The sequence below is a fragment of the Melospiza georgiana genome, chromosome 4 (assembly GCF_028018845.1).
Source record: "Melospiza georgiana isolate bMelGeo1 chromosome 4, bMelGeo1.pri, whole genome shotgun sequence".
Lineage (NCBI taxonomy): Eukaryota > Metazoa > Chordata > Aves > Passeriformes > Passerellidae > Melospiza > Melospiza georgiana.
This window is the reverse complement of record NC_080433.1, coordinates 11815576-11834809: the sequence shown is the minus strand read 5'-3', so window position 1 is coordinate 11834809 and position 19234 is coordinate 11815576. Positions and strand designations below refer to the sequence as shown.

The 19234-nt window shown below is 40.1% G+C and overlaps 1 protein-coding gene across 12 annotated transcripts in view; it reads left to right on the top strand.

Moving 5' to 3' along the window:
- Nucleotides 1-19234, top strand: part of WNK1 (WNK lysine deficient protein kinase 1) — a 97690-nt gene that overhangs the window by 20155 nt on the left and 58301 nt on the right. For all 12 annotated transcript variants that reach the window (XM_058023480.1, XM_058023478.1, XM_058023477.1 and 9 more), the window contains exons 2-4: nt 11164-11336; nt 15202-15422; nt 17446-17603. In XM_058023480.1, coding sequence (XP_057879463.1) covers nt 11164-11336; nt 15202-15422; nt 17446-17603 — 552 coding nt within the window. The remainder of the gene's footprint in view (nt 1-11163; nt 11337-15201; nt 15423-17445; nt 17604-19234) is intronic.

The window sequence follows — 19234 nt, the reverse complement described above, 5'->3', positions numbered from 1 at the left end:
TTCAAACAATTGAAATGAAGTGGCACCAGACCAAGGACAGACAGTATGTGACTAAAGCACAATGTAATGAGAAACAGACTTTTTGGATAAGCTGTAGCATTTTGAATAGCTGATTCATAGATAACATGTTGAGTATCTGAGGCCTTCTAGGTCATGGTTGGTCTTCTGGCAGTGTGGGATATTCCCAGTAGTGTTCTTTGGAAAAAATGCTTGGATTAATACAGGATAGCCTTGCCAGTGGGAATACTGTGTATGTAGTTCCCAAATCCAAAGGGAAAAGAAGTCTTAAACTTCATCTGTTCATCTTAAACTTTATCTAGTGGTTTTTCCTAGCTGTGTGTTTTGTCTCCCTTTCAGGATCACTCTCTTGATGCTTTGATCTCACCTGTTTGACAACATTGAATTTTAGTTGCCAGTGGCTTTTCTTGCAGGCCAATCCAACACTTCAAGGATTTGTGTGGATTTTTTTTCCCTTTCATCCTGTGTAAAAATAGTACTTCTGTGTCCAAGCTGTGCATGTTATTACTTCCATTCAGAACACAGCAAAAGCCTGGCTGTTTTTATGTATTGTATCCTGTATTTCATTAGATAATAGGAGCTGAGTGATCCCTTCAACTGCATTTCAATTACACCTTGTTTTCTCTTATATTTTAGTGTGTTTTAAAATCGTTCAGGATTGAATTGCAAAGCAAGTTAAGCTTCTGGATGCAGAGTATGCTTCATCATGCCAGTTTTCTTAGTTGTTGATCCTACCACTATTCACTGTTAAAAATTGGAGTGTTGTCTCTCTCCTGACTCAACTCTACTCAAATTCCTTGCTCTGTGAAAGATAATATGATATTTTTAAATTTACATATCAGTAAATTAAAATATTAGTGGTTCATTTGGTACTGTCTGCAATATTTGTGACTTTATGAATAATTTTTTAGAGGCAGCCCTGGTGGAGTGTCTCTGATGTATATGGTGTTATTGTGGAACTCTGTAGTAAACATGCAAGTGATGCAAGAAACTGATTTCATAAGTCAACCTTTTGGGTAAGCATGGAAGAGTTATTAATGCTTCCCTTTATGAGAACCCTGAGGTGAAGATGGGCATTCTGTAGATCACAGGTGCTTCCCCAGTGTGTTTTAGGACTTTGTTTGTGAAATGCTGCTACTAATACTGGTATTTATGGGAAGTATTTCTGAGTTCTCATCTAGGACAAATTTTGGTCACCCCTTTAAACTCATTGTTTCTGGATCTCTTTAGTCTTTCCCTACAGGAGATCCCTTTTTGATTTCTTCTGTTTTGCAAGAACATGCAGAACACCTGGCAATTATTTGTGGTTTTTTCTTGGATCCCTGAAGGATCTCTGATTGAGAGATCTGTCTCTGAATGCGAGATGTCTGGCATAGAGTTTTTGGTGATTGTTGTAAGGATTTTCTCTTGGCTGCCAGTACTTGGCCTACACTTCATATGTCATCCTGTCATAACTGATAGTAATCCACAGTTTTGTAAATTAAATAAAGTACTTTTTTGGATGTGTTTGCAGGAAAAGGAGGGAAGCTGGGAAGAGTAACTGTTGTAGGGTAACCAGGCTGCAAACACAGTGTGTATAGCAGTGTAAAGCCAATGTGTACTGTAGGCTGATGAGAGTTTGGTTTACAGCTGGAGGAGCGTGGAGCCAGGGAAGGCTGATCTGATACTTGTCTCTGGGCTTTATCTGAGATCTTTGGAAGGGAGCTGCTCAGAGGCACCAGAACACTGCTAGTTCTTCTGAACCCTTACTGTGATCATTATTAGTGAATTCTTGCAGTCATCTTGATACTCCTGGGTGTTTTCCAGCCAGCATATTGATGCAACTTTCCAGCATGCTGAAAAGTGGCTGTAGCTACCTTCTCCTGTTTGCCATTAGCTTTGTGAAGAATATGAGATGAAGAATTGTAATATCTGTTTGATTTTCTAAATTGAAGCAGTGAAGGGTTTACCCTAATGTTTTAGACATGGAGCTACTCATAAAAGGACTCTGAGCCATACAGAAATACACAAAACAATAAAACTACAATTGCACTTCTAATGCATTGAATTAGTAAATCTGTGAGGTCACCAGAATGAACTGTAGAGAAGGCATTTTTTACTGAAGGATTGTCACCCCTGAGTGGAGAACTGGGTTTTCATAGTAAAATAAAACTGAGGTGATTTGATGTACCTTCTCACTGATAAAACCATCAGTTCAGTGCAAAATGTGAGCTGACACACACTTTGAAACTTTTAATGAGGCATCTGAGCCAAGTGACTTGATGGTCCAGCTGGTTAATAGCTCATCAAGGATTCAGTTCAGCCAACACTTCAGTTCTCTAATAAGCTGTATGTAATAAACATAAGCCTTGTTGAGAACTGCTATCAGAAAGCAAACTTATCCATTTATCTTCCATGGATCAAATAACAATTTAAAATTCAAAATAAACAGATGAGCTCTCTGTTCTTTTACTGATTATTTTTGTATAGCCTAGCATTTTTATTACTGTCCCTTAATGTTCAGCCTCTCAGAATGGATAAATTGAATTAATCTTTTAGCCATCTTTTTTTTTTTTCCCTCAAGACTTCTACGTAAGGAAACACAAATGCTGCCTAGAGCAACCCTAGAATAGAAATGACTGAAGCCTAAACAGTTGCTTGCCATTCTTAGTCCAGATTCTTGAGGACCTGGAACATTCCAGAAGAGGTCATGTCTAAGCTTTAGATTTCATATCTGCTATTTAAATTTTTTTTGCTTTCTGATTTTGTGGCGAGCAAAGGAAAATATGTAATTGGTTTGGTAAAATAAGAGTATGGTATTTAATGCACTCTGATTAGATGATGTACAGCTCAGTCATTGTTTTCTTTGGAAGGGGTATTTGGCTCAGGTTTGAGTTCAGCCAACTTGTTTTACCTAAGGATGGTGCTGCTGATGTGAGAGACTGGGAGAGGAGCAGTACAGATGTGTATTAATGTGTATATTCACATATAACACAGATCTGGAAAGCAATCATCCAATAGAGACTTTGTACAAATTATGAATGCTTCTTAAACTTTTAGGAGTAACCTAAAAATCTACACTGGCTGAATTTTTGGAAGCTGTGTGTTTGCACCTCTCTGTCTCTGGTGAGCACTGGCCATGAGCCTTCCATCTAATCCTGCAAATGGTATCCAAGTGCAATATCCCAGCAGTGTGGTCACCTTTGGCATTGCTGAAAAGAAAAATTCTCACACTGCTGCTGTAACAAAGATAAAGTTTGTTATTGGGAAGTGTACTTGCAAGACTCTGGTGACCTTATATAAAGAAGAAACGTTCTCATCTACTGTTAGTGTTTTTCTGCTGTTGTGTTTGTGATGGAGATTGTATTTGCAACCGTGCCAGAACTCAGTGCGAGCAGGCAGAGACATCAGCTCTGATCCTTTCCTGTTCCCAGGAGATTGTTGCTGAGGATGTCTCTTCAAGCATAGGTTAAAAGTCCATGACATTACTGCCACCAGGTGTCTTAGATGCTGCTACTGCTACTGGTGGCACAGGGGCTACTGGAAATGTAAAAGCAGGAAAGTGAGCACAGAGGAACAGAATTCTTGGTGTTCTGCCCCCTTGGCCTGTGGTGGTGAGTCACAGCTTCATCAAAACTGAGACAATCACAGGATAAAATGGGGAGTGGTGCTGGAATCTTTTGGTCACATATGTGGGCTGGAGTTTGCAGATATTTCCCCTTCAGTGTTGAGACAAAGATGAAGTACAAGTTCCTTCAGGATATGTATAATTGACTTACTCAGACTGAATTGGTGACTGATGAAGACTTCTGTCCTCCTTTTGTTTGACCATTTAGGGTTTCATTTCCCTCCTTTCCCTCCTCCTACCATCATTTATCTGTCAGATGATGTATAATTTGTTTCATAGTTTCTAACATTTGAGCGGCATAAGTAAAGTTGTGTACATTTGCTGTATCACTCAACTGCAACAATTCTAAAGGAAAGGACAAGAAGCACTTGTAATTTTTGTGTTTTTAACAAATTACTTCATCTTCCAATGAATTTTCTACTTAGTTACTATTGTAGTGCATTGAAATGCCAGCAGAGAGAAGAGAATTATCAAATCAATTACCCATTTTCCTTTGCCTTCCACGTAACCAGTGGTGAAAATTTTAGAAAGCAGGTGCTTTTCACCAAGAAACTGACAAGCAATGGGAATAATCCCTCAATGTCCTAGGCTGACTACTTGTGTACTTTCCTGAAACTTAAAGTGTTTTTAATACCGTGTGTAAGAGGAAACCTACAGCAAATATTTACCTTTAATCAGGAACCTTAAAATGTGTAACTGTTTCAAGCCTATTCTCTTCTATTGTGCTAGATATATATTTTACATTCAGTGTTATCTTTCTTCAGGTTATTTCCATGCTTCATGAGGATTGTCTGTAGCTTATATAAAACTGATTCTTCTTGTGGAGACTTGCCAAGGAGCAAGGTGAAATAATTCTTTCAATAAGCATTACCTTGGCCTTGCATAGTATTTTGCTACCTGTCAGAAGTTTTGTCTTCCCTCTTTAAACTAAGGAGAGCAGGAAAGTGCCTGGGAAGTTCTGTGCCTCACCAAGAGAGGAGCAGTGAGGTGCTGGAGCATGTCATGAAGAGCAGCAAAGCTGGCAGTGGCTCCAGAGCACAAGCCTTATGAGGAGTGGCTGGGGTGTTTTTTACCTTGGATATGTACTTTTGGAACAGCAGCTGCTCAGCTCTGTTTAACCAGATTTTTGTGTTCAGTGGTTTGTAGACAGTAGAGTGATGGAAGGATCTGTGCAGATCTTTGATCAGTTTTTTTTTGTCTGTTGCAGACAAATCTGTGCAGGGATGCATTTTGAAGAGTCCCTTCCCTTTTATCTCTCTACCTAGTCTTTAATGCTGGAAAGTATTAAGTGGTTTATGTGTTGATGCAGAGAAGTAGATGCAGTGCTTGTGCACTGAGACTTCCATTTCTAGGCACCAACTGTGTGATGCTGGGTGATTTTTAAGCTCAGTGGACTCTTTGTTGATATTTTGTTAATCTAGCTCAGTGGTTACTGTGCTCTTTTTTCCTCTTAACTGCTAGATTTTTTCAGGATGAGAACACTGCAGCCCACAAAGCCTCAGTTCCATTAACAGTGCTGAATATCAGAACACAGTCTTGCTAGCTTCTCCTCTGATGACCCCTCATTAACCTTGCTTAAAGGCTTGCAAAGCCTTTCTCATATGCTGCAGAAATGCACACAGAAGAACATTTGTCTGTTCTGTATGCTACTAATTCCTCCAAATAATAGGCTGGGAGCTGCAGTGTCTTCACTCAGATTTTCAGACATTTGAATGCCTGACAAAGTGCTGCTCAGTGTAACCCCAGCAGAGATAGATAATTCACCTTGCCTGTGATTCAGACTATGTATAATTCAGCAGCACTTTGAAGTCTCTCATGGCTGTACATTTACAGATCACATCACTTGAAGACAGTTCATTGCTGCTAATTTTTCTACTGCATGTCTGGATGGAAACTACATACTGTTGCTGTAGTCTAGTTAACCCTCCCTGCAAAACAACTGTCCCTGCACTGTGTATCATTTCTGGATCTAGTGGTAGAATATGCAGAAACCTAGTAAAACCTGTAGTATATGAAATATCCAGTCTTTCTCTGTTTACTGCTTATCTTCCTAATATTTGTGGAAGATGGAAGAGTTCTAAATTGTGTAACAGCTCATCTACTGAGTTTGGTTTTTTTTTTTTGAAAACCAGAACCTAAACAGTTTAAAGTTGACCTACATTGCTTATGAGTCTGCTTATTTGTAGATGGAGATCATGGGAAGTTTTCTGAGTCTGGTTTATTCTGCTGTGCATGAAGGTTCCCCAGCACTTGAGTGATGTAAATTGTCCTTCATGTTAAGGATGGAAAATCACCTTGGAGGATGTATAGCAGGAGTTGGCAGGTGTAGTTCCTGTCATGTAGAGTATTTCTCTTGGTGGCCACTTGCTTGGTATCCTGTAGTGTGTGAGGGTGAGGTGCAGTGTGCCACCAATGCAAAACTGTGTCTGTTTAATGCCAACTGAATTGTCCCAGACTTCAGCTCAGGCCTCTTGGTGTCAGTAAAAACAGTGGGAGCCTTGCTTGAGCTTGGGCTGGCTGAAGAGATCAAGGGATGTGAGCAGAGTGCAGTGCCTGGCTGAGGAGGCTCCTCTGCTGTCTGGGCTGGGTTCTGTGACTGCTCTGGGCACTGGGATGTGCTCTGCAGATGTGGCATTTCTTGTCCTCATGTGAACAGGACAGAACTCAGAACTCTGTCTGTGGACAGATAGAAAGGAAAATACATGGGAAATTACTCCATAGGCTCAGTGACTGTGTGAATCTCCCAGTTGAAATTTAATTTAGGTGCCACAAATGTAATTTTTTTTTTCCTTATTAAGGATGCTGAATAGATTGTAAGTCTTGGCTGAAACAAACCACCAGAGGACTATAGGCATTTTTTGCTTACTGGCTTGGTAGAGTAGCTAATCTTTGGAGGGGAAAGGAGTTGTTTTGGGTTGGTTTGTTTTTTATTTACATAAAGCATGTAGGTACAGGGGTGGAAAGAGGGTAGTAGCAATGCTGCATGTAATTCATGCTGCTGTACATGAAGGAAATGAGTGGAAGAGTAAACCTGTACCTGGTTTATCATGAATGCCCAAGATCCCTGTTTTACATTGAAAAATGTAAACACCTCTGATAGCTCTTTCCTGACCAAAACAAATCTGATGGGAAGGACTTGGCTAAGTGGAAACAGCCAAGAAAAAGCTTATTGAATCCTCTGAGCTGAACAATCGTTTCATTTGCTGCTCGTCTCCTTTCAGGCCCCTGGCACTGCAGAACCACAAATCACGTGCTGGGACGCCTTGCTGTGTGTCCTGGCTTGTCAAAACAATTTAATGTAGGTGGAAAGGAATGAATGAAATGAACAGAGTAGGCTTGATGCATCTGTTTCAGTTTGTTCAAAGGGCAGCCCAGTGATTGGGATGTGACACTTAGGTCCTCCAGGGAAGCTATCAGTTTAGGAGGAACAATGCTGTCTATTTTATAAGGTAGTTAAATCCATTTTAGAAAGCAAGCTCTGCTATAGGTTGACAGCTTTGTATATTTTTAAAAATATTTGGGCTATATCTGCTCAGCATGTGCCAGCTGAGCTACTACAAGAATGTGATTTGCTAACTGCTAGATTTAGGACTTTGTCTTGTCTGCCTCAGGTTGCTTATGGTAAAAAAAGAACAAGAAAGGAGAGAGTATGTCCATTTTTAAGTTTTATTAGTGGGAAGTCCAAAATGATTTGGTCCTTGAAGGATGGGATATCAGGCTGTATATTACTAATTGTTCTAAAGTGCTGGCTTCTTTATAAAGTTGTTTAAGTTTCCTAGGCTTATGGAAAACTACTTGTGAGTCCTTCTTCTACTTTTAGTTTTTGGCTGTTTGATTAAAAAAAAATATCAAAAACATTAAAATTGTCTAACTGATCTTGGTGAAACTAGAATGTTAATCTGTGAAACTTGTATTTTTGCTTTCAAATGAGAACAACAAATACGTGTGGAAATGGTCCATCTATGTAAATATTAAGACTATGAATTGTAGGAAAGAGGCTGCAGGGGATAAATCTGCTTATCTGATTCACACTTATAATAATTTAAGCAAAAGGAGGGCAGATTTTGGGTGATAGGCCACAGATTTCATTACATCTTTAGAAGTGGAGATCCAGCTGAGGGTCCTGCAGGTTCCTGCTCAGAGGCCACGATGGATCCTGAGTGCTGCCCCCAGGAGCTGCCTTGGTGGGAAAACACATCTGGGCTTGAGTCTTTTGGAGTATGCAGCTATAACTGAGGATGGTGGAAACTGTTCCCTTCCCAAAAGAAAGCACAAAACACTCTTTAATTTTCACTAAGTGATGATGGCTTCTTTCTCTCTGCCCCAGTATGCTGTACAGCTACTTTCTGGATTCCATGTGATGCCAAGATACTCTCATTCCCCTGCTTTTCCTGAGCTATTTATACCTAACATGGCTGGTAACAGCTCAGTCTCCCAAATTACATACAGTGCTCTATTTTACTTGCTTATTTCAATATTTTAGTAGCTGCAGCTGCTTAAGTTGCATTTTTTGTACAAGAACAAGCATGAGGTGAAGTTGTCACTTTTGCCCATGCTAATAACTCAAAGGATGCCAACATGCATTTGGGATAGGCTCTATTTTAGTCTGTGTCTATGCAGCCTGGGAGATCTTGCTGTCTAATATTTTTAATTACTCAGGTTTTGAAAATGGACTTGTCATTTTAAATTGTATGTTGGCCTACAGGCCAACTGTTTGCAAGTTGCATTAGAATGTAATATGTACAGCTAAAACCAGTCATTGTGTATACAGACTTTGTTGGTATAATTGTACAGGAGACTCAGTATTTTCCTCAATGTTTGGGTTGTGGGTTCTCTTAAGGCATATTGGCAGTCTTCTGTAACCTAGCATTAGTGTTCCTTTAGGAGAAGAATATAAAAACTTGTTACAGATGAGGGTGTGGGTTGTGTGTCCAAGGAAATGAGGGCAGTAAAAGGTAGTATGCACTGCTGGGCTTAGGGAACAAGTGGCCTCTCTGTCTTTTTCTTCCAGCTCTGTTTAATGTTCCCTTTTGCTGCTGCAGTTATGTACTGAAGGGTGCAGGGTTTCCTTGGTTGCAAAAACATAGCTGTGTTCCTGGGTGAAAGTTTTTGGCCTGTGCTTTGTCCAGACTTGTCCCAGATCACTGGGGCACTGTGACTTTCAAAGCAGTGTTGTTTTACTTAGGCTATTGCATGGTCTTGGTGGGGTTTTAATGCCAGCACTGAAGTGCTGAGTGTCTGTGCTGGACGTCACAGCTGTGTTTGCAGGAACATGATGCTGCCATGGATGTGAGCAGGGAGAGAAATGAGTCCAAATGTGAGTGAGTGCCTCTTGGGACTCTGTTCATTGATAAGGGTGATTAGCACTTGGCAGTTTCTATTTGGGGACAGTAGTACAGGGGCAGGGAAAACTGAATAAAGCCCTGAAGGGAGATTGGGTTATGTGGGTTAAAATGAGATTGAAATGAAATAGCCGTGACTTGATATTAAATGTAGGTCTAAAACTGGTTAACAGTGTTTGTGGTAGATAACTTGTTAGTATGCACCCAATAAAGGAAATGTAATCCAAATGTGTATCAAAAATCTTGGATTTGGACAAAAATGAATGCAGGTTTTCACATTCACTATTTAAAAGTGATAGAAAAGTAATTATTGCAGCCTTCTTTGTATAATGACTGTATACAGTAGCTGAATTTACAGCAAAGTACAGTGGCTTAGAAAAGTGAATTATGAGGGTCAAGAGCAGAGGCTGAGAATACTGCTTTATTTCTCTATAAGAAAGATGATATTGTGATTGTGTTGTTTGAAGCACTGGTGCATGTGTGTGTGGTCAGCTGTACCTCTTGCAGCTTACTGCTTTTCTGTCTCAGCAGTTTGAATTTGTTAAAATCGAGATTTGCACCAGAACTTGTGCTGCCTTGTTCATTGTAGTGAAAGGAAGGCTATTAGAGGGGTAAGGCACCTCAAATGACAGTACTAATTACATATAAAAGCTCCTGCAACACCTAAACAGACATGGATGCTCAATTGTTGGTGGAATGTTCCTTCAAATGTCACATCAAAACTTGTGCAAATATGCTTATGAAAGAATGGGAAGAGGTGGTAATGCTGATTTCTGCAGAGTGAAGTAGTTGTAGGATTGAATGATTTTTGATGTCTGTGGATTAAATTAGTCATACATAAGGATTTCACATTTTCCTGAGAATTGTAAGGATGAGTAACATTCTAGGCACCAATAGGAAACTGATCCCTGAGGTGATTTCAAACCTGTTTTCAGACTTTTACCCAGGGAAATTGTATACTTTTGAAAATTGGAGCTTCATCTGAAAAAGAAGTTTGTCCATGCCTGAAGATACTCTGTGAACCTTTTAGAAAAAGTTGATGGTCTTAGTGAATGTAGGATGGTTTAGATATTACATGGCTGAATTATATTGAGGAAACATATGACCTGTAAACAAAGGAAGAGGAATTACTGTCTGGAGCACAATGGGAGTATAACCAAATCCTGTGTGTTTTTACTGCCTCCTTTTAATGGAAAAGACAATATGAAATCAAGTGACTTAAAATTATTACTCAGATCTGACAAATAGGTCTTCAGTTATTGCTAAATAACTTAGAAACAATGCTTCTGAAATTCTTGGCTATAAGTACATCCTGAAATATTTGGGTTTTTAAATGCAAACTGCATATGGATCCAGTTTGTGCCAGTCAGTCAGACTGGTGTGAGCAGTGCAATGGTCATGCTTTGGTAAACTGAGAACACTGCATGGTACAAGGAGACATCTTCTCTTTGAGATGTGCTGCTCATTCAGGTAATAGCTGCTCCAAGTCCTGGTGATAGCTGCCAGCCAGCTGCAGCACAACAGTCCAGGAATGCTGTTTTGTGTTCTGCCTCTGGCCAAAAGATTGCTTTCTGTCTCTACTGGGAGTTACTTTTGTAACTTTTTGGTTTTGTTGACATGAGATTTCAGGAAACTTGCTCAATCATGAGGTTCTGCATTTAATCAAAGAAAATCCAATTCATTCACTTGATGGTCTACAGCTACAAGAACATACTGGATGTTAACAGAGGTTTAATGCTTAACCCCCTCTATGGGTGGCTAATCCCATCTGTTAACCAGTGGTCTGAGCAGATATCTAGGAATAATGAAAAGTTATTGCAATGTACAACATGAGGGGGGTTAAATGATCTGATTTCATTCTCAAACATTCAAGTGTTCAAGACATCATATCCCCTTTTCACCCCAAGTCAGGCAACAGCTAAATTTATTAGGAGTAGTAAAGCAAGAGAAAGCAGAAAGAGGAGTTAATCTGCAGCCATGCAGCTCTTAACCCTGAGAGCACTATAATTATGAAAAGCAATATATTATAGAAAGACTGTAATAGAATGTGTTCAAAACAGAATATTTAAAGGTAATTGCAAACCAAATGGCATTTAAGACATGTGATTCTTTTGTGTACCTAACTGTTTTCAAGTTGCTGCCTCTCAATAAGAAAATCAAGCAAAACTTTCTGATGCACCTTTTCTTTTTCATTAGGATCGGAAGCTGTCCAAGTCAGAGCGACAAAGATTCAAAGAGGAAGCTGGGATGCTGAAAGGGCTTCAGCACCCCAATATTGTCAGGTTCTATGATTCCTGGGAGTCTACAGTCAAAGGAAAAAAGTGTATTGTTCTTGTGACAGAACTCATGACGTCTGGAACATTAAAAACGTAAGTAAATTCAGACAAGTCACAGCGTTTCAGTTTCATTAGCACAACACTAGAGCACTAGAAGTAGGTGATATTTAGATGAGAACAGAGCCCTTCTGCTGAGGGATAACCTCCTGTAGGAACATTCTTGTTTAAGAGGAGCATTACTAGCATTGCAGGGCATGGTAGAACATCTTTTAAGTGAGCAAGCTTGTGATGTCCCATTAAGCATGTGCACAAGATTTTTGGATTTTAAGAGCTCAGAGGGCAATACTTAATTTTCCCTTCTCAGAATTTCTTTGTTTTTTTTTCTCCAGCTGCTTTCCATTTAGGATGAGCTAGTTCATAAAGTTCAAAGCTCAAATTAATTCACCTCTTTTGGGAGGTTTTGGCTGTTACCACAATACAAATAACATGTAAAAAAGAAAAAAATTCACCACCTATTGGTTTATCTGAAACTTGCTGAAGCTTCAGATAAAAATCCTGCAGTTTGGACCTGTGAGGCAGCCGAGTGCACCTCGTGGTGTGCTGAAGGCCGAGTTAAAAGCAGAGTGCTGGGGCTGCAGCTGCTGTGAGGGCCTCTAGTGGTGCATGGGGCTCGTGGGGCTCTGCTCTCTGCCCCGATGGGAGCCTGTCCTGAGCTCCAGCCACCATCCCTCTGCTGGGGTAATGCTGCCAGCTCTGCAATAAAGGGGTTCTGAGCTCCAGCCACCATCCCTCTGCTGGGTTAAAGCTGCCAGCTCTGCAATAAAGGGGTTCTGAGCTCCAGCCACCATCCCTCTGCTGGGGTAACACTGCCAGCTCTGCAATAAAGGGGTCCTGAGCTCCAGCCACCATCCCTCTGCTGGGGTAACGCTGCCAGCTCTGCAATAAAGGGGCTCTGCATCCCTCACTTTGTTCAGTGCCCATTTCACTCTTGGAGAGGCATTCACACCCTACATGTATAAGCAGGCTGCAGGAGCTGGAAACAGTTTGCCTTTGGCTGAAATAGCCTGTGAATGTCTTGTGTTTTTTACCATGCTTATTGATAGCTACAAATGGACATTCTTAAGAAGAAAAATGGCTCTCTGGGAGTCTGGGCTGCAGTTACAGCGAAGTGTTTGTCTCTTGAAATAGTACTGGATGGCTAAGGATGCAACAACATTCTTTAGGTGTGTGTTCAGTGGAGACATTTCTCAGGTTAAGATATTTCAGGTAAAATAACAGATGTGCTGCTTAATGTGCTGTTTTCAGACAAGTAATAAGTTAGTGGTTTTGCACCTCTCTACTGATGCCTTTAAATAAAGTTTACCTAATTTTCTGCTAAATGCGTAGTGCTAAATTTTTTTTCTCCCTTTTTTACTCCTTTATCCCTCTCACAGATTTTAATATCTGGATTGGTTTACATGGTATCATAAGCAAGATGAAGAAGTAATAATAGACAATTATAATGTAGGCTGTTGGTAGGAAGAAATACCCCAGATTTTCTGTCTGTAGGATTATTTTGTATCTTGAAATAAGAAAGTCTTTTTATTTAATCCAGAGAAAAGTAATAGGCTCTTTAATTGAGAATCCTTTAAACTTTAGAGTTCTGGCTAGGGTTTTTCTCTACTCTTATACAGCTGGTGTTATAACTGGGATTTAGTTTATTCTAGTCCACTTTGCTTGAGCCTTGAGGTGTGAAGTGTATGGGAGATTTCAGGTGTGCCTTAATTAAGTACTTCATGTGCTTGTGGCATTTTCCTGTACACTTGTGTTTGCATATATTTGACATATTACTTCCATATCTTTTTTCAATGTTTACCTTACCTGCATTTGATAAAAGTGATGCTTTCTTCTTTTGGTACTTGGGACATAGACATTCTTGTCACTTGATGTAAAAAAGTGAACAGAATACAAATATGGTGGTGTCTTAAAGGGAATTTTCTCATGTTTTATTTTAGTAAGGATTCCTATAGCTCCTTCAACTCTGTGTAATTGTAATTACAGAAACTTAGACTGGAAACCTCCCAAGGTCTCTTCAAGCCCAAGTTCTTCTATGATAGTAGGAAAAGTGAAAACATACTGCCTAGAAGGCTTGTCTATTTTTGTGTATTTGTATGTGCTTCCATTTTTAAATTGTTTTCTGCACAAAGGGACATGTGACTTAATTCACTTAACGTTATGGAACAGTGACAGCCACACTGCACAATGTTGGGTGGTGGTTGGATCCAGGTCCTTTAACAGTGAAAAGCTGGCAGTGGACTAGCATATTTGTAACCAAGAATGTAATTAGGGATTCCAGATGCTGAACTGAAGTGCCCCTACCATGTGATCTTTGGAACAGGCTCAAGAGAGATGAATGAGGGTTGTGTCAATAGCAGGAATTCAAGTGGTCGCTGATGCGATTCAGAACCTCCTTCAGTTTGTCTCCTTCCTTGGCTTGGCTTTTTCCCTGCTTTCCTTTACATTCTGACACTTGATTTCCTCTGGAACTGACTCAATTGCTTTTACAGACTTATTTTCACAGCAGGATCATTGCTAGCAACTTGATTTTCCAGATCTTGTTTAGAAGTGGAGAAATTAAAGTAAAAGGGATGAATACACTGCATTTCTGTGTTGGAGCCGATTGATTTCATCGGGACTGTATCTCCTAGTTAAGTGAATCTGCAGAAGAGACTGACCACTACCATGGAATAATTGAACACAACTTGCTTTTAGTTTTAAGATTGCAGTGGCTAGACTCCATGCTGGTCACAGAATTTACTAGCAGTCTTTGTGTAGTGTGAAACTGATCTTTATCTGAGACTCTGACCGAACAAGAATAAATGTCCTTGCTCTACAGAGCATGCTAGGTCCTTTCTCTACATGCAGTCTGGCCTGTACTTTTTCAGAAGGAATAAAACAGCTCTTCACTTGAAATTGTGTTACCCAAATAGCGGTTGAGAGAAAACCCTGCTGGAGAGCACTTGAAAACTGTCAGAGGTTATTCACCTTGTGGCATCTCTAATCTGCTGAAGTTAAGTAACAGAATAAGATGTTAGTCTTTCATGCTCATTGAAAAATATTTTTGGTATGAAATTTGACTCTTCCTACATGGGGTTTCAAGGAGTGGCAAAGATAGAACAGTTAAGGTTGGATTACATCCTACCTGCAAAAGGAATACAGACTTATGTATGAACTCTTCCACCTCAGTTATTTGACTGAGCCTTTTTAAAGATTTCTCTGCCCTGTTTCCATCTCTCCATAGTACCAGTTGGATTCAGGTGGTCAAACCCTGTCCTGCACCAGGGAGGGCATCTCTAAGAATTTCTAATTATCTTGCTAACTCCACAGGGTAAATTTGAAGCAGATGTAAAATGTAATGTGGAAACCTTGAACAGAGTGCTTGGTTACTCTTGTAAATGAGAGACAAATGATTTGATTTCAGAGCTCTTGTAGTTTTCCACAGCTCTGTACTTTGTTGGTTGTTAACATTTTGGATCTAGTGACCCACCTTCCCACCTAGTTATAATTAATCAAGGTAGAGGTTGTAAGTGTTGGAGAAGTTAAATAGGTGAAGAACTGTAATTAATGAACCTTGAGTTATTTGTCATTGAAGCAGTGCCTTGAAATTTAGCAATCCAACTGTCTAATTACTGAAGAATGATTTTCTATCTAGAGGTGTTATCAGCTATGTACACCAAGCTTTCACATTTTTGTTTCATCATTATAGTCTGCTGGCTAGAAGAAAGGGGATAGGTTTTGTAGAGGGGAACCATCTTTAGCTCCTCTGAAGTAATGAAATGCTCAGGTGGATTTTAAAATAGAAGTTTGAATTTATGAATGTCTTTAATTGCTGTTTCTTTGCTTCCAAACAGCAATGGTACCATTTAATCTACTGTTTGTTAGCAGAATCTGTTTAACCTATTGTTACTTTTTTCATTAGGTATTTGAAAAGATTTAAAGTGATGAAAATTAAAGTGCTACGAAGCTGGTGCCGTCAGATACTGAAAGGCTTACAATTCCTGCACACACGTACTCCTCCCATCATTCATAGAGACTTAAAATGTGACAACATCTTCATTACTGGCCCCACTGGATCAGTCAAGATTGGAGACCTTGGTCTGGCAACCCTGAAACGAGCTTCTTTTGCCAAAAGTGTGATAGGTAAGCCTGTCCTGTTTTGGAGGCTGCTGAGCCAGTCTACCTCTTTGGAGACTTGAGTGTTTTAAGAACTTTCCTAGAAAACATGCTTACAAAGGTACATGGCCAAAGCCTGAAAATATGTAGGCTTTGTCTCTTGCTTGCTGAGATCATTCTGTATTCCTAATGCCAAGACATGTTGAAATTTTGGTTGTCCTTTTGTTATTTATATATTTATAACATTGGCTAATTTAGAATATAGAGTTCTTCTCCTGCCCAACAATCTAGCGCAACATTGCTGATAAAACCACTCTTCACTACATAAAAATCTTACCTTTGATGTGATGCTGCTTCAAGAAATGGACAAATGCATTTTGGTGACCAAACAACATTTTGATATTTAGTGTAGCATTAGTTCCTATGGCCAAATGTTTTTTCATTGTGACCAGGGCATTATGTATCAGAAACTGAGGAATACCAAAGAAAGTCAATATTATATTTAAATAATAACACAGACTGTGGTATAACACCTTACTCAGGGAGTCTGTAGAATGTGGATTTGTCTGAGTTAGGAGGGTGCATTGGGAAATAGTGCTTTATTCTGGCTCTGTCCCTGTGTATCCATTCATAACTCTTTCAGAAATTGGTTTGGTGGAACTAGTATAATCTTTCTTGTGAATTCTGGAAAGAATTGGTTTTATCAGCTTTGTTTTTATAGTTGGGTCAGTAGACTGCAGGGAATAAAGTTTCTTTCGCTCTCAGTATTTAGAGCTTGCTAAAATTCAGATTACTCAACAGTCCTGTGCCAGATTCCTAGCTGGGATCAATGGCATATACCTGTAAATTTTCTTGCAAGCTGTCACTGAAATATTTCCTGCTTCTTAACCAGGTCAAAATATTAATAGGGAAGAAAAGAATGGTGTTAAAAACCATAATTTCTTAAGCATATTTGTCATATCTTCAAATTTATCACTGGAAAATTACCATCTGTTACGTAGTTATTTGTTAATGATTAGCTTTTGGATAAATGACTGCAATTACATTTTTTTTGGTTTAGCCTGGTGAAAACAAGCAATGGGCTGTAGAATGATCTGTAAATTTTCTGGAATCTGGTGTCTGCAGGAAATAATTCTGTGCTTAAATTTACAAAAAGCAAACTTGCATCTCTGGCTTGAAGTAAATCTGATCTGATCATACAATGCAGTCCCTTTGTTTGCAGAGGGGATCTGTGATGCTTCACTGGGCAATAATTTCCTGCACACTATTTAAATGGGACTTGTTGAATCTCACGCTCTATGCCTGTAACTCAATCTCTCTGTATTTCTGAGTATTTTTGACTGTAGGATGTCCCTCACTAATGCCTGTATCTGCAGTAGGCCTATAAATATACTGCAGGTGGGAAGGTAAGTATGTGAAGAAAAGGGCTCTGGTGAGTGGCCTTTGCAGAAAATTACCTCTTATCCTCTTTTCACGGAGATTTTTGTTTGTAACAACAGAGCTTTTCATTGCAAGGCCTTACCTGAACCATTCTACTTGAGCAAGTAGATGGAGTGCACCAGGTCAGAGACTAGCTGTGGGCTCTTACCAGTACTACTTCTTTTGCAGCAGAGGGCAGTCAGGTAATTTATGAAACAAGGTTTAATGTGCTCTTTCCTTACAGGGAGAAAAGGTAAGTGCCTTAACTCTCCTTAGTATTTGGTTTGCAGCCTATGGCTAGTCTACAGTTTTTCCCTCTTCTTATCCCCTCCCTTCCTGTTTGATTTCAGGCTAATCCAGTCTGTTCTGATATTTGTATCAACTAACATACCTAAACAGGGAAATGCATCACTTCTCACATGCCATTGTTATTCCATAAAGGCCTTGCAATGGAAGACTCACAAAGTACATTGGTGCAACAGAGTCACTAAGGGTTTCCTCCCTCTTCTTTTTGCCTCCACTTTCTCTTGTCTCACAGGTTTGCCCAGCTTGCCCCTGCGGTGAGTAACGCCAGCAGCAGCCTCTGCTCGCTTTGAGACATTTAGAGTCTGAATCGTTCTTTTAATTTAAGGTACCCCAGAGTTCATGGCCCCCGAGATGTATGAGGAGAAATATGATGAGTCCGTTGATGTTTATGCTTTTGGGATGTGTATGCTAGAGATGGCCACGTCTGAATATCCCTATTCCGAGTGCCAAAATGCCGCGCAGATCTACCGGCGAGTCACCAGTGTAAGTCCCTCCTCACTGCTGAGCCTGCAGCTGCTTCTGCTAGCAGCAAAGGACTACAGCTGGGTAGCACCAGTGCTGTGTGGGGAAAAAAGTCTGAAAAGATATTATTTTGGGATGAGTGCAAAGTTACAGGGTGGTCTAACTCGGTAGCACCAGTGCTGTGTGGGGAAAAAAAGCCTGAAAAGAGATTATTTTGGCATGAGTGCAAAGTTACAGGGTGGTTGAACTCATTGAACGTCTGTCAGAAGCTTGGAAAATATGTGAGTGGAAATAAAATTGTTTCTACCAGGGTAGCACCATCCTGGGCCTTGAAAAGAGGCATGGTACCCCTGAGAGGATGGAGTCAGGCAATGGGACTCATTTCAGGAGCGGCCTTATCAACACCTGAGCTAGGGAACGTGGCATTGAGTGGGTGTACCATATCCCCTACCATGCAGGCAGAATGGAGAGGTACAATGGACTGTTAAAAAACACCTTAAAAGCATTGAGTGGGGGATCTTTCAAAAACTGGGAGCAGCATTTAGCAAAAGCCACCTGATTGTTTTAACACCTGAGGCTCTACTAACTGAGTGGGCCCTGCCCAATCTGAGTCTTTGTGTACAGTAGATGGAGATAAAGTCCCAGTGGTACATGTCAAAGGTTTGTTGGGGAAGGCAGTGTGGAACAGTTCTGCCTTGAGTTCATACTCTTCTATCACAATGCAAGAAAAAAAATATGAAGAAACCAGTCCCTCAAATCAACCTAGAAAAAATAAATGCACTAGAATAATAAAAGATTATTTTCTAAGCCACTTGAGGGATGGTGGAAGTAGTTCTGTCTTGAAGAGGAACTGGTTCTCTGCAATAAAGCTGGATAACAGATTTGAGCACTGGCTTAGCTGCCTGCCAGTTGCCTAGAGTGATTTTAATAGTTCATTGAATCCTGAGTGGCCTTTAGCTCCTGTGTTTTGGGGGCACTTCTTATAATGATGAAGTGGAAGCACTTGATAAATAGCAGGAAGCTATTCCACCCTGGTAAGTACTGGGCAAGTGTAGTGGTGGAGGTGGAGGCATTGTGGGAGAAGATAAATAAGGCTGAGAAGGCAATCAAGGGATTAGAGTTGGCCCATCTGACCAGACTGAGAGGAACATGCAGGCCTGAGTGCAGGAGGCAGAACTGCAGTGCTAGAAATGTGCAGCATGGTGTGGCTAGATTTAATCTGTGATACCTGTTGTGAAGACTGTACCAGTACAGTGAAACAAACATGTTCAACCTTGTGACCTAAGCATTCAGAAACAATAGTGAGGTGGCTGCTTGGGGAAGTGAAAACTCATATTGGATTTCTCAGAATACCTGTGCATATGTGCAAAGGAAAAAAAAAAACAAAAAACCCAGACTTACCTCTTTGTCCATAAACAAATGAGTTCCTGTTAATTTTTTTGAGCATGTTATCTCAGAGAAGTTGCAGATTTAATAAACACCTTGCCTAGCTTTGAAAAAATAAAACACTCTCTTATTCCTGATGCCTCACACTGCAAAAATCAGATAATTCCTGACTTAGAGTTGGAGAAGAGTCTTCATGTCAGAAGCAATGAATTCTGAAGAGAGACTTGGTGAAATAAGACTATCCCTTTTGTTCAGGGAAATATTGG